This window comes from Chrysoperla carnea, chromosome 2 (assembly GCF_905475395.1).
Source record: "Chrysoperla carnea chromosome 2, inChrCarn1.1, whole genome shotgun sequence".
Classification (NCBI taxonomy): domain Eukaryota; kingdom Metazoa; phylum Arthropoda; class Insecta; order Neuroptera; family Chrysopidae; genus Chrysoperla; species Chrysoperla carnea.
The window spans coordinates 50,003,230-50,019,958 of NC_058338.1; the positions used below are offsets into that span (position 1 = coordinate 50,003,230).

The window sequence follows — 16,729 nt, forward strand, 5'->3', positions numbered from 1 at the left end:
GAAGAGAATATTTGAAATCATTCTGATTAAAATCATATTCATTTGAAAGATGGAATGTTATTTTAAGGGATCCATAACAACCGCACTGTAAAAATATTTCAAACGTACCTATACATACCAAACAAAGTAAATTGAAAAGATAAGAGCAGTTTTCATAGTTATTTTATTTTTCTGTAAACCACAAAAAATGAAATATAAAACAAAATTAAAGAAAAACCAACAACATTTGCTTTGGTATTTTTGCATGTTTTACAAATAAAACGAACAAACTATTGTAATATGGGGAGGAAGTCTGGATACGTTGCTTGGTATGTTTAATATAAACTTCAAAAGTTAAAGAATGAACGCTGTTCGAGATTGAGTATGGAAAAGTCAATGACTGTATGCTTTATTTTGATCTGGTCCTAGTGATTGAAGTATATGAAATTGTGTGGTGCTAGTTAAAATGTCACCACTTATTAGATTGCTCAAACGCTCTTTGAAATATCAGCTTCCAAATTAATTCACAATATTTGAGAGTCCAGTCAAAATTAATTTTTATTGTTTTCAAGTTATCATATTTAAAAGAAAGTGAGCTAAAGCGCCTACGGACCCATGACCCAATTGACCTATGTTGCTCATTTACGAACTTGACCTCACTTTTTACGTCCTAAGTACGCTGTAAAAATTTCAGCTCGATATCTTTTTTCGTTTTTGAGTTATCGTGTCCACAGACAGACGGACGGACGGACAACCGGAAATGGACTAATTAGGTGATTTAATGAACACCTATGACGAAATTTTTTTCCTAGCATCATTATTTTTGGGCGTTACAAACTTGGGACTAAACTTAATATACTATGTATATTTCATATATACATGGTATAAAAAGACGAAGGAAAGTTGGTATGATGGGACTATGGCTGCTTGTTCACTGAGTAAAGACTGTCATTTCGCTACCACGGCTAGATTTTTTTGGCTTTCCAATCCTGTAGAGATAACTGAACGTAAAAACGATACCTCGGAAACACAGTCCAATCTGTGGCAGGGAGGTAAATAGGGTACTTTCACTAGTGAAAAATAAATTATGAAATTTGAAAAAAGTTAAAATATATGTAAAAATATACTTAAATATTCTGATTTCGAGTCATAAAAGCACATTTTTCTTTTATAATTAATAAAATTAAAAATCGTAATTTTTAAACTGTATATCACGTGACCTAAAACGCGGGCAAGTCCTGATGTAATGTCATATCGGTATGAACCATAGACCAACAGTTCAGTGTGGACAGCTTGGTATAATATATCCATAGATAATAAGTATTTATATTTATTATAATCAGTAGTCTATGAATATATCTCTCAAACTTGTGTTATTTCGTATAATGATACCGATATTACGTCACCAAATTGAATGCCCGCGTTTTTGACAGTTTAAAAAAAGTTTAAAATTTAAGTTTTTGGCAAGAAAGCGTGTGTATTTTTCCGAAATAAAGTTTTGGTGGCTTTTTATTAGCAAAATCAACATTTTGAAGTATTTTTTCAAATATAGTAGAATACTCTATTGTGAGTATATTCAACGCCATATAGTGCCTGAATTTAAATAACATCTACTTTTATATTATTGATGAAAACTATTTGAATTTTATTCACTGATATATAGACAGACAGGCCACCAGTAAGCAGAAATCTAGTATAAAAACCTACCCTAATCATATTTTACTTTCTCCTTATGTTGTTTGTTATAACAACTATGTAACCTTTTGAGAGAAGTATATTGACCTCTAACTCCTTTAAATCTCTCCTTTAAAACTTGTTCAAAATTTATTAGGTTGATACTCTATGTATGTATAGCCTAGATCTTCATAGCTACTACGAACAAATTGAGAGTTAGTTTATTGAAATAGAGAAAGATATAAATTGTAAGAAAAATGCTTTTTTATATTGAAAATGATATGTTTTGTTTTGTTGAGAAAACTTTATGATAAAGTATATCATAAAGTTTTAATTTATTTATTGTCTAGTTTCATCAAAAATAATAATTGGAATCGAAGTTTTTTAATTCTATGTATTCATTTGTAAAACAATACAATTTTCGTTGAAATCGACATTTATTTTCTTGTCTTCTAAGTGGAAAATAAAATGCAATCTGGTCGTGAAAACGTAAAGAGCGTCCAAATATAGTGTGCAAGCAATTTGTATATGTATTGAGTTTAGGTTAAGAGAGTGCCTTATGGCCTGTGACAACTCCCCAGCCTCCTTTTCGCCCTTTCTTGTGGGTATTCCATATGTTTTCAAAAACAAATATATATAATAAGAGGGAAATATTACTTTAATAATGGATTTCTCTTTCTAACAAGTATTTTTTTGCGACAAAGAACATGAACCGAGTAGTAAAAATAGGTTTCGTTTGAAAAAGCAAAGTGAACCCTTTGTTAAGCGTAAAGATATTCTTCTACAAAAAAACTAAATACCTACGGTATTTTTCATATCCCTACCCTAAAATTTGCTGATGTATGTTTTCGCGGCTTTTGATGTCTCATTCAGAACCTTTCTTAAAAGCAACCTGTATATATAATATATGAAAGCTATAAAGCTTAGTCTAAAGTTTGTAACGTTAACAAATTTTTATGGAGATATAAAATACAGGTGCTCATACAACCTAAGTCGTTCATTTTAGTCGCTACGGCTGCCAGTCTGCATGACCGTCGATCATCACGATAAACAAAAAATGCAAAGATAACGAGTTGAAAATTTTATAGAATGTATTACTGGCCCTAAATACTGACTGTAATCAAGTTCATAAATGCAAAAAAATGATCTTATGCGTCATAAGTTCATTAAAGCCATCTTTTGAACCCTTATAGCTAAAACAAAAGTTGAAATACAAAAATGAATCCTTAAAAAAACCCATTTTGCGTAACTTTATCTTATTGTTAATAATCAAATTCGAACGTAAATATTTAAGTATATGCAAGGTATTTAAATAATTAACTCATTTAGCTGTACACTTCACTTGTGAGTAAAATTATTTTATTAATAAAACTTCAATGTGTTTCATCAGTTGGTAATTTTACGTTTGCAAAAAATGATAAACGCAAGCCTATGGGTCGTGGCAGGGAAAAATATTTATAGCCCACCCTTCTTTAAAATTTAATGTTATGTGAAAAGGTTTCATATTTACAAGAAGCTTTAAATTGCTGGTTAGTTCATTCTAATTTCATACCATTTCAATAATGTTAAGGTGGATAAGCGAGAGTTCAAGGGAGCACAATCTCATTCTCGCTTATAGAGGTTTCTCACTAACCCAAGTTTCTCGCAGATACATTGGTAGCGCTTTTCTCTTATTGAGGTACGCAGTTATATATATATATATATATATATATATATATATATATATAGCTATAGTTCCTCCTAAATAATATAAATAAATAAAGCTCGACTGTCGCTTATAAAGGTATAGATAAGTAGCAGTCTCACTTACGGAAGTCTCATGAGGGAACAACGACTCTCTCTTATACAGGTTTCTGTTTCTTGCTAATAGAGGTTTTGGGAGCTTAAAATGACGGGTCCTGGCTATTACTCTCACTTATAGAATTTTCTCACTTATCCAGTTCTTACTTATCCAGATTTGACTGTAGCAGTTTTTATACTTTTCTTACTTCCTTTCTTTTAATTCGTAGTGTCCGAGTACTTTCAGTATTTTGGGCTGAACTACATTTGGTTTAACGTTCTACACACGTTTTACAGAAATCCTATATATAGCTTGCTAGTATTTTTCCGTGAGAACAAAGATTAAATGACTAAAGTAAAACAATAAGCAATAAAATGATATCCTGTTAAAAGTAAAATGAAAATGAACAATATCAACTTACTTATACTTACGTATATCATTTGAAGTAATTTCACTAACGACTGAATGTGTTCCTCCACCACCTCCAACTCCTCCTATTCCAGCTGTTGTAGTAGTAGTTGGATATTCCACCTGTTGAGTGTCACTGCGTGTCAGATATACATTTATAATTTTATGTTTATAAATTAAATAAATGAAGTAAACAATTAATAATTTAAATATTTACTGAAATAAGTATCAATGTATCATATATGGCCAATAAATTATTTCGTTGTGTTTTAAGAGTCATTTGCTAGCATCTTCAACATTACTTAATGGTTTGTTAAGGAAATATGCAAGGATTGAATAATACTAGAGACTTCAATAAAACTTGATAAATACATTATTTGATGAACAAAGTTTCCAAAAATCACAAAAAATTCTTAAGTCCTTGGGTTTTTTGTGATTTATTATTTTATCGTTCAAAGTTGGCTGAAGAAATGATGAATCATATTGGTTATCCTTTTCAATTGGATATTTCTATGTCAAAAAATCTAGAGCGTGTGATAAAAAACTATCTAAAACATTTAGACAATATTGTAGTTTATAATAATTCCATAAAAATGTAAGGTTGCCGATTATATAAAAACAAAATTTTAATTTAATTATGAGAGAAGTCATAGATCCATCATTTGATGAACAGAGACGACTATAGTTAGAGAATTGATGATTGAAGGGCGATATCTATATTATCAAATTTATAAGCAGCACTTGCACACAATATATTATATATTTTTGTTGTTGCGTGGTATTGTAAAGCTAAAAATAACACATTATTTGATTACAAAAGCATATATTTGGTTTATATGTATGTATCGTGCAATAAACCAAAACTTTTCTACAATACTGTAGGGAAACAATCATCTTAATTATAAAATAATAATAATTTAATTTTCAATAAAAATGATTATCTTATTTTTAACTGGCATAATAACAGGAGGGCGATTAATTTATACTGTATATACAGAGTAACTAAAAAAGAACTATCTAATATATTACTTAATTTAATTCAATTGTAAATTGTAATAAATATTAACGAAATATTTTATTAGAAAATATAGCAATCGAGATTATGATGGAGTCAGGGGAAGGACAGAATGGTAGACTGATTAAATTTATAGTAAAATATACAAATTTAAAAGTAAAAAAACTAAATGCGAGGGACTATGCGGAATCCCGAAAGGACCCGCTTCTAACATAAGTAAAAACTATATTTATATCAACAATATTACATGTAGTCCGGAAAATGTACGGAAAAAATACTTCCGAGATACGACTGTGTGCTTTTTATTTAAAATTGCCTTGGTGTTCGTACATACGGAAGCCAGAATGGGTCGCTGTCAATTTATGAGAAACTGGCGCTACACTAGCTTATGTTTTAAATGTGTGCTACCCACAAGTATAAAACCAACTTTTTACTATAAAACTAACTAGTTTAACAAGTGCACTTGTGACTTGTAACATGAATTATGAAAACGAACCTTTTTGAAGATGTCGGTATTTTGTCATGTGCAGATTTCTACTTAAACGTCATATTAAACACTTAATAATACTTTTAAAGGTTAGAAATTAGAAATGCGCAGATGCAAAAGAAAAACATCAACAATTAAAGCATTATTATTTTTTAAATAAAACTAAAGAAAGTTTTTAACGAACTACATAAGACAAATTATGAACATTATCATATTATTATTAAATCCAGACATATAATAATAAATAATCCCAGAGAGTTTCGGTAGTGTCTAATTAAAGGATAGTCATCACAGACTTGACATATTCAAAAAGATTCGTTTCCATAATGCCACAAGTCACAAGTGCACTTGTTGAAAGTGAACTAGTGATTTTTTTAAAAGTCGGTTTTGTACTTGTGGGTAGTACATATTTAAAAAATAAGCTAGTGTAACGCCACTTTCTCATAAATTGACAGTCACCCATTCAGGCTTCCGTACGTAGACCCTTAAATGGCCCTTAAATGACCCTTAAATATATAAAAATTTATGTATCCACCTGACAAAAACTCACCATTTTAGTGTAGACAACTCGATACCAGTTATTCGAATCAATATTCAAATTAAAATTTATTGTTTGCAACATGATACTTTATCTAATGTAGGTATATATATATACACGTGCATGGGGACCCATTCATTGTATACATATTCCCGGATATTGTTTCGTTACAAATATTTCGATTTAGCTTTTCAATATTAATGAAAACGATTGTTGTTGATGCGTTGTTTATTATATATTCTAGATGTTTCTGGCTTATATAACAAAAGTTCTAATTTAAAATCAACTCATCGAAAATACTACAGAGTGTAGTAAAATGTCATGTGTCGCCGCAGTCTATGTTAAACTCTCGTTGCATTCAGGGTCACAACATTGAAAGCGGCGTTAAAAATGGTGTTTGGGGGGTGGGTTAAGTACAGGAAAATTTTGTCTTTGAAATGAGAAGAGGTGACGAACATAAAACGGTAGAATTTTTTTAAGTTAAATTACCCAACGAAGCTGCGGTGGGTAACTGCCAAAAATATATTTATTCTGAGCAGCAACAGACCGTTTACAGTAGCAAGTTTATACAGTGTTCCGAATTTAAGATGAAGACAACCTCATATTTTCGTTATTTAAAGGAATATTGATTTGAAATAATCCACAGTCATACATGGTGATGGGTTACATTTTTAAAGATCCTCAACCGAAATGAGAACTTGAAACTCAGCCTACTTAAAATTGACAAATGGGTCGATTAGTAATATTTTGCTTAACGTCAGAAATTGTTAGAGATATAGAAAAAAACTATTAGAAAAAGATTCTTAGAATATTTTTTATAACCATATACCGATGTTCATTACAAAATTCGCATTTTTTATTTTTTCATTATTTTGGTCTGTACTCAAAGTTATTACAAGTTTATTGAAGTATTTGAATACATAACACATTAAATTATCAATTTGTCCAATTTTTACATTCCATTGCACACTAGTTAGAAAAGTTTATTTTTTAATTTTATAACTACCTAGTGTGTTATGGAATGAAAAATTGGACAAATTGATAATTTAATAGTGTTATGTATTCAAATATTTCAATAAACTTGTTATAATTATGAGTGTGGGCCAAAATAATGAAAAATCGGTACATGAGTATACAAAAATATTCTAAGATACTTTTTCTTATAATTTTTAACGATATCTCTAACCATCGCCAAATATTAAGAATCGGCCCTATTTGTCAGTTTCTAGTAGGCTTAGTATAAAGCTCAGATTGCGGTAAAGAATCTTAAAAAATGTGAACCACAAGTCTTTATAACTGTGCACAATTTCAAATCAATACCAAATCACCTAATTAGTCCATTTTCGGTTGTCTGTCCGTCTGTCTGCCAACACGATAACTCAAAAACGAAAAAAGATATCATGCTGAAATTTTTACAGCGTACTCAGGACGTAAAAAGTGAGGTCAAGTTACATAGGTCAATTGGATCTTGACCTATGGGTTCGTAGGACCCATCTTGTAAACCGTTAGAGATAGAACAGAAGTTTAAATGTAAAAAAATCTTCCTTATCAAAATATAAACAACTTTTGTTTGAAACATTTTTTCGTAAACATTTGTTTACCCGCGAGGGCGCAAATTAGGCGTAAATTGTATAGTATGTACTATATGGAGATGTCAGTTACGTATATGTGACATGTAATGTGATAGAGTAATCAACACTGTCTACATGGTATTTCTACAATTAACTCAGTCAATTGTTTGTTTTCACTTGTTTTTGTTACATCCAGTACAATTATATGCTTACATATACTTTCAACATAATAATAACAAATAATAATAACAATGTGTATTCTGTTATTAGTTATACTACCTATGTAGTGCCCATTTAATGTATATCAACAACTTATTAGATAGATTGTCATAAAATTTTATTTATATAATTTTGGATATGTATTATCAATATCAAAACATTTTAATCTAACTTAGATTACTTAAACCGATATTATAGATCCACTGACCATACCGATATTAAAGTTCAGGCTTTGGATAAATCACATAAACCAGTTCAAGCTTACTGGGCGATGGCATAATATGTGTTCATTCCCTGTGGATATAAAATCTTATAAGAAAGTTATCGATAGCGGAACGTTCTATTTACGAGGATACCGGTGTGTCGTTTTTGACGTAGAGATATATACAATCTTTGGAATTCAACGCAAACCAAAAAAGAGTGAAAATCTATATTATTGTTCGTAAAATGTAATTATTCGTTGCGTACAATATAGTATGTTTTTTGTAGTTAAAACGACACAAATTTTGTCATTAATATTAGAATCGTTTAAAATGCCTCCACACAAATACCAATTTGAATGTCCCGGTAATGTACTTTATGTCGTTAACTGCGATATACGTATGTATTACAACAGCTATCTATCAATCAAAACTGACAACGCCACACGGACTTCAAGCAATATATACGAAGCGAACCACGTTCAATATATATGCTGGACAATAGATGTCAGGAAGAGTCATATTTTACAGTTGATGTATCAGTTTTTCCTTAAAACATGGATAAAACAACGTTTCCCAAAAATTAAACCTAGCTGATCGATTTTCCGCTCACAAAATTCCCGCATAATAAATTTCATGAAAATCATTTGAGACATTTCCGATTTCTCTTGTGTATATCCATCTAAGCGTAATGAAAATGTATTTCTACATTCTACGCCAATGCGCGTAGAATTTTTTTAAAAATGATTGTAATTTTTAATTAATGTAAATATAAAATAAATAATTTGATACCCGTCCACTTCGCTGCGCTTAAAAGCGAAGACCACCTCATTATAGCCTTCACCTTCCTTACTCTCACTTATCCCCCTTCTGTAACACTGGAAATATGGATAAGGATTGTTTTACACAGATAAAATATATGTACAGTTTTCAATTTTTTTTAAATGTAAAATAGTCATAATTCATTAAGTATATCAGAATCGATGGCCATAAATTGTATCCGGTTCACGATTTTTACAGAAATCTTTAATTAGCTTTAAATGACATTCATAGATGGTGCAGTAAATTGTCAAAGTTAAATTTATTAACCTCCGAACTACAAAAAGGGGTGTTATAAGTTTGACGGCTATGTTTGCCGATTCTAATTTTTAGTTTTTTGAAAGGTAATTTAACGGAGAGTGTTCTTCGCTATTTCAAGTACGAGTTTAGATTTTCGTATTCGAAAAAACTAAAAAAATGGCGATGATCTTCAAAATCGATTCAGTTTGGAAAGGCATGGCATTTAATTTTAATATATAAATAATTACTATGGAAATGAATGGTCAAATAAACCAGGCTCAATTCATTTCGAAAAGTGAAATGGTAAAATAATTCAAAACAATAATTCAAAAGAAAAAAGTCAACTAAAATATTTCAATTTCAATTGAAATATTTCCAAAAATATGTCCCAAAAAATGATAGCTCTCTAAATATCTATTCGATCTCATCTGATGTCCTTGACTCTCACTTTGATATTGATTTAAGAAGGAGTGTTATAAGTTTAAAGTATTTATCTGTGCGTCGGTGTGTTTCTCAGTGGCATCGTAGCCCCTAAACGGTCGAACCGACTTGATTGAGAAGACTTTATAGCTAAGTTTCCAAAAATCGGTATACAAAGAATAAATAGCATTTGTCGGGGGTTTTTTTAATTCTGTAAATTTCACTTCTTTTATTTTTATTTTCTAATATATCTTTATAAATTATAGCTCATGTGTTATTCTGATGTATGAGCTATTCTTGAAAGATAGGCAGGCAGGTATTATACAGCCATTTGTTTCTTAAACTATATAAAATAAAATAAAAATATTTACCCGAATATTTATTTCTTGCATTGTATATTTAGGATCATAAAATGTTGGTACAAAGTAATCTCCATGAATATGTAATCCAATAATGCCTCGCGTTTTCATATTTTCCATGGTGACCCTGTGTGTATATAAAATAAAATATTGTTATTAGAATATTATCTTGTAGGTACTTAAAATTGTGGCTAGTTGTAAGGTAAGCAAACAGATATATTAAACAAAAAAAACATCATATCATATACATATATGCATACAAGACGGGCAGATAAAGAGTGTTCCAAAACTACCACAATATTCATTTTTTAGATTTGTGAAGTTTTTACGAATTAGGAGGAGGTAGTGTGATGTCAACCTAGGCCCTCACCTTTAATCATTGATTTCTGCTAAGGGGTTGAGCAACAAAATCGGGAAAGAGTAACTAACTAGCATATAAATAGCATGAAATTTTTAGAGTAGGGCCGATTTGGTTTTCGACGATGAAACGGGGGGACATGTGATTTTGATTACTTGTTATGTAAGGAAATGCTTCGGATTAACATCATTTGGATTGGCTGATTGTTTATTTACTTGATCACATGCAAGAAAATAAACATGTAGTCCATATCTCATATTAAAAATATCGTTTTAATGGGTTATTTAATTTGAGTAGTTTTCTTGTCATTTTTTTTTTAGAAATACATCAAATCATTAATAGTTAACACTCTTTACAAGTTTTATACAGGCTATCTTATATTCCGAGATGATTTACATAAATCAGTCAAATAGTTTGCCATAAAAATTTGAATTTGGTTAATGTTAATCCAGATATCTTATAATAACACTGACCGGTAAAATTTCATTTTTTTTAAAAGGATTGATACGATAGATTGTTTTGTATGGTTTTTGGAGTGCTGAATTCGAATTTGGCTTCAGAATTTTTCGGCTTCAGAATACATAAGATTTTCGAAATATTTTTAGCTAAAAAAGGGAAAAGTCCGTTTTCGGCTAGATTCGAAATTCCACTAAGTATATAAACACCCCTAAGTAATTCTTTTCTCATATGGTAATTGAAAGCCATCCTTTTAATTCCTTCTTCCTTTAAAATACTCATTGAATCTTTCCGATATCCCTTTTGCTCTTCGAGCAATCATGTGATATTTATTATAGTCAAAATACATAATGAATAAATACTACTACTAATATAAAAATATATAGATATAATTAATTAATTCCACTTAAGTGTATATTTATCTATTTCTTCTATTTTCTGGAAAAAAATCTTGGAAAATTTCAAAATGGCTTTTGAAGGGAAATAAATGGTATTTTCTCATGGCGTAAATTTTTGTGTGAGGAATTATTATTCACCGGTGAATCATGACTTCGAAGTTATTTCCATATTAAGGGGCGAATTTCTCGAAAACGTAACGAGCTGAAGCAAATTTGCGATTAGATTCATATTCAGGATGTCAAAAGCCTTTCAAACTTCTCTTGTTTTGGGTATAAAATATGTGCCGACCAGTGTAAGTTATGATAAGTTACAAACCATAATTAACGAAGCTATATCAAGTGAATGTTACTCCTCAGAATATGTCTTCTGAGAATTCTTCCTAAATATAGCCCTGCTATTCTAATACAGTAGTTTTGGGACACCCCATTATAATATAATTACATTTCCAAAGGTTGTATATAAATATCATTTATTTCATTTATTATGTACAATCGGATGTTCTGTTTGTATCCCAATATTTAAACTTTACGCGGTGTGTTCCATGTATACAAAAAATTATATAGCGTTCTTTTTGTGAGGTATATACGTTATGTCGATGTAAGAACATTGCCGACGGCTCATTAATTGACAGTTGTCAGTGTATGTATTTTACACTCAGTGTACTACACCGGGACAAAAGGAACAAAACTTATAAAACCTATGTTCATCTAATCAGGCCAGAATCTTATACATATATTATTTTACTCTAGCAAGTTTTTTTCTGTCATATCTTTCTGATTCCTTTATCAAATTCCATGATTCACCTCTCATTTTCAAGCTTATTATGTCTAGATTTGACGAAAAATATACTCTCGTTCTAAAAATGTACTACTTGGGAAAAACACTTGTAATCTATATACTGGGACCAAGTTTATAGGCATGCTTACAATTTTTCCCCGCTACTTATAGACGTCATCAAGAATTTGATATGTTTAGTTTTAAACTTTTAAGATAACTATGACGTTTTCTTCCTCTCGCTAAAGATTTTCCTCTAAGGATATGATATTCTAGCCACTTTTTTCTAAACATATGGCCCAATAAATTAAGCTGACGAAATCATAAAGTCTTTATTAGTTCACGACCTACACAATGTTTTATTTCATTTATGCATTTACCTAATGGAATGGTCACGCCAAGATATATGTACTGACTCACTTGTTCTAACTTTGCACAGTCAGTCTTTATATTCACTTTGAGGTTAGCTTGTTTGGAAATTATCATACATTTAGTCTTTTTGCGTTAATTGTTAAGCCATATGTTTTACAAGCTTTTTTCAATAATATATCTTTTGGGATATCAATTTTTTCTTAGCAATTCCAGCCCCAAAAAATTGAATAAGTTGAATGATGCAGTTCTGCTGATAACGATTTTTAAAAATTCTAATCTTGATTATTTATTTTGAATCGCACAGTAGATTCTCACGTAAAAAACATTTATAGAATAAAATAATTACTAGTACTAACACCAATTTGAAGAAAATGGAAAATACTAGCTAAACAATGTAAATGAACGCTTCATACATCATATTTTCACATAATATTTATGTAAATGTATTATTTATTATTTATGAAACAGCACTAATTATTTAAACTCGTACGTAGGTATCTAAAGTGAAGGTTGAGATCCAAAAATCATAAAATAAACTGTATGAAAATTATATTCTCATTTTATTCATCGTCATAACATTTTCATGAATTCAATTAAATTTCATTTTGTATTTTGGTAATTTTATTGTCAAGTTCAAGGCCATTTAATAATTATGTTCTTTAACTACGGAAGTTTTAGATGAATTTTGTAATTCATCTAGAGCTTTTATAACAGTTAAATGTAAACATTTTGTGGTACATCTTATTTATTATACATCCGTTGCCTGATTACTTATAGAAAGGAGGTGGGCGACTACCGGGCCCGATGATTATGACAATAGAAATTTTTAATTTAGGCCCTAATATGAAATTTTGAATAATAAAATTTGTAAATGTCCGGATTGCCGGCTTTTCACACTTTTCAATAATTTTTCAGACTTTTTAAGAATTTTCACAATGAAACGCTACATGAATCTTATAAAAAAACTTCAGAGTTGTTAGAATTAACAATAAATTTGATAGACCATTATTATATTAATTTAATAGATACATATTTGAAGAATGAACAAAGCTCATAAAATGGCTTAAATTACTTATTTCAATTTTCATGACCTTTAGGTGTGAAAAAAGCCTATCTTAGCTGACTTCTTTTATGTTAAATGGATTGCGTTTTCCTTGCGGGATTTTTATTATCTGAAAGATATTAATCAGTATTTAGAAAAGCGTAAGCTTGGGACCTAACATGCTTTAAGATATGTCTTTATTTTTCCCTAAATAGATGCGTGAACAGAAATAGGACATGTTCCTATATCAGATACCAAGGGGACTCATGCCCAAGCTTTCTGAAATGAGTCCCAAAATCAGGAGGGGTATGCTACAAATATAAAGTGTTAAATTTGTTTAAAAAAACATAGTGTACATCCTAAATTATTGGATCAAACCATAGAGTATATACACCGTTTACTCTGTCCCCGTTATCTCTATCTCCTTGCCCGAAATGGCTATTCGATAAATTTCGAGAAATAAAAAAAATTTCTTGTGAAGTAGTTCATAATATTACTAGGGGGGGGGAGGGGTGGATTGCCCGATGGGAGAGGGGTGTATTTCCCGATTAGAGGCGAATGAGTTGTTATTTAAATCAATAAATGATTTCAAAGGTTGACATATTTAATATTGGTCTTATGGGAAAACGGTAGATAGATGATATGTTTTCATAGATTTCTTCAAAACTAGTCGTCGGGTATTAAAAAAAAATGATAGCTTATATGATAGCTTAACAATATCAGTAAAAATTTTCGATATCTGGAGTAATTTTCAAAATATCGAAAATTCAAAGTTTTTGTTTAATTAATTATTTAGCTTTCGATATTTCAAAAACCAAGGCAGATCTTGAAAAATTTTATTCTTATTTGTCGTCAACATTCATAAAGTTATAACAATATTCATAATCAAAGTAGAAAATGAGGTACAGTAACAATTTCAACCACAAGTCTAAACTTGCGTTGGCGCTCGTACTACCTTAAACAAGTTCCACATGAATAATATTAACTATTCTTGAATAAGACTTTGATAAAGTTTAATATCCAATTAAATGAATTATTCTAATTGGAATGTTAATAATGTGGATGGTATTCATTCATTAACCTTATGAACTGTTTTACATTTTCTTTTATAAAATAACATTATTATGAATTATTATAACTACTATAAATAATAATAACTGTCTCATATTTATAAAGATGCCTATTATAATTAATTCCAAATCACAATAATTAGTTCTTTGAAGAAAATTTATATTATATGTACTTATTGTATATTATAAATATGAAATATATTTATTCACTCTAGACTCTTGATCATTCATGGGCAAACATGGCTTAGAGAAGCCACTCAGATTTCTGTATCTAACATACGAGTAAGACAGTGATACCCTAACCAGTGTTAACCAATAATACGAGTAAGAAAGAGAGACAACATTTTTTTTTGTACCTATCTCATTACTATTAGAGAAAGTGAGATAGGTAGAAGAGTCGTATATCTGCCTTGCTTCCTCCTCTATGAGCAATGTAGACTTGCATAAAGAGACACACAATAAATTTTATGGCACGCAATAAACTTATAACAATGGTGCCTTTGACTTAAAATAACTCGCCCACGTCTGCTCTAGAGATTGTAAGGAATATTTTATTGTACCTTTTTATCTAACCTTTCACTTTATAATGACATCTCGTATGTGAAATATATTTATCAGACCTCAAGTTCGAAGTCTGACCAATATGTTCAAAACGAGGAATCTATTATATTTATACTTTCCGAATAAATCAATTTGTATTGGTTGAGACAATGTACGGGACAAATCTGTGCGAGATTGGTTACAATATTCGATCTCATAACCCCAATCAGCGGAGAGAAACATGGCGAGATAAATAATCTTTAAGAAATTTATGATTTTGGGAAAAACTCTGCGGGCGTATATATCCCTATTGTGGAGTGATAGGTTGACGAAAGAGGCAAAGTGGCAAAAGATATATAGATTCGATTTATGAGGTTTTATTCCTTCTACCTTTGGTTGGGGTTACTATTTTTCCGTACTTGTCCGTACTATTTTTCCGGACTATGTGTAACAATATTGGTATAAATATAATTTTGAATTATATTGGAAGAGACCACATATACAAAACAAAAAACTTTTGTCTGCTGAAAATTAACACTGAAATGTCAACTTCATATTCGATGGTTTGGACATAATCGATGGTAAAAAAATATAGAATTTATGTATAGATTCATTAAAAACTGTTGAAAGTCACGACTAGAGATAATATTCGATTCCGAACGTATGTGGCTCGCTAAAAAATTATTATACTATTCAGAAAGCTCTATTCCCTCCATTCCTATTTGATGTGTGATTTGTTTCCTCTGTTTAAATGATTTTTTGTTTTCAGAACCTGAGTGTTTTTGCAAATGGTGTTTAAATACACTCTAAAATTCTCCAAAAATATGCAAATTACAAAAATTTGTACAAAATAACATTATCACATTCTATTTTTTATCTCAACATGTCAGTTTTGTAAGTCAACAAACATTATTCTTTAAATAGATATATTTCTAAATAAAACCACATAAAAGTTTGGCTTCCAAATGAAATTCGAGTTACCCAATGGAACACTTTGTAGAATATAAAGAAAGGTAGTCCATAGAATAAATGTATATTTATAATATACCTACATACAATATTACAATCATAGTTACCTACATACAATATTTATTTATATAAAATACTTGTATAGGCCAGTGCATTTACGAAAATCGAAGAGGGGTGATCCAAAAGTTTGTTTTTTTATTCATTTATTCAATAGCGGCTTTGGAGACCTTAAATCTTTTGCCACCATCTAGAAAAATAACTTTTTTTGCGTTTAGCCCATATCTTGAGTTTTATTCATTAAAAATTGATGATTTTGGTATCGTTGGATGTGGACGTTGCACACATTTTATCTTCACGCTACGAATGACAGGAAAAAAGTTATTCATGCTCAAAGTCACAAATTTTTTTCGTGACTTTCTTTTTGTAACGGTTTTTTAAGAGATATCAAGCTGAAATTTTTATAGCGTGCTTAGTTTGAAGATAAGACGCAGACAAGCCCAACGACACGACAATCATCAAATTTTAACAAACTCTATATTTAAGTTTAAAAGCTCTAATGACAACTTGAAAACACAACCAAATTCTTCAAATCCGGAGTTAATTTCTATTTTAAAGAAATTGCAAGTTAGGGTCAGCTTACTTATTCCGTTGCACCCAGTATACATACACATGATGTACGCAGATACCTAGACTAGATATATAAGTATAAGTACCCACCGAGTTGTTTAAATAAATAGAAGTTGGCAAATTATATTAACTAATTAAATACATCTAAACACTTAAAGGTTTTGTTCTATATAAAACAACGGTTATGTTACGATACGATGTTATAAAGGAAACGATATTCAAACAAGAACAAGATAGTACAAGGTGCGGTAGATATAGCCTTTAGAAAACAGAATAATAACTTCCTGGTTAATCTTTTTATTGTATTCATTCTGAAATGATGGTAGGTTAGGTTATATTGGCTGTCAACGAAGGACACACTGAGGCTAGCCCATCTTTGTGATACCATATATGTTTTTTATCACCTTTCCGGT

At 30.1% G+C, this 16,729-nt stretch overlaps 1 protein-coding gene across 1 annotated transcript in view; it reads right to left on the bottom strand.

Annotated features, from left to right (window-relative positions):
* The window catches only part of LOC123292746, an 87,330-nt gene that overhangs the window by 24,304 nt on the left and 46,297 nt on the right, over window positions 1–16,729 (bottom strand). The window contains exons 4-5 of the mRNA XM_044873459.1: window positions 9,722–9,836; window positions 3,865–3,964 (exon numbers count right to left, since the gene is read on the bottom strand). Coding sequence (XP_044729394.1) covers window positions 3,865–3,964; window positions 9,722–9,836 — 215 coding nt within the window. The remainder of the gene's footprint in view (window positions 1–3,864; window positions 3,965–9,721; window positions 9,837–16,729) is intronic.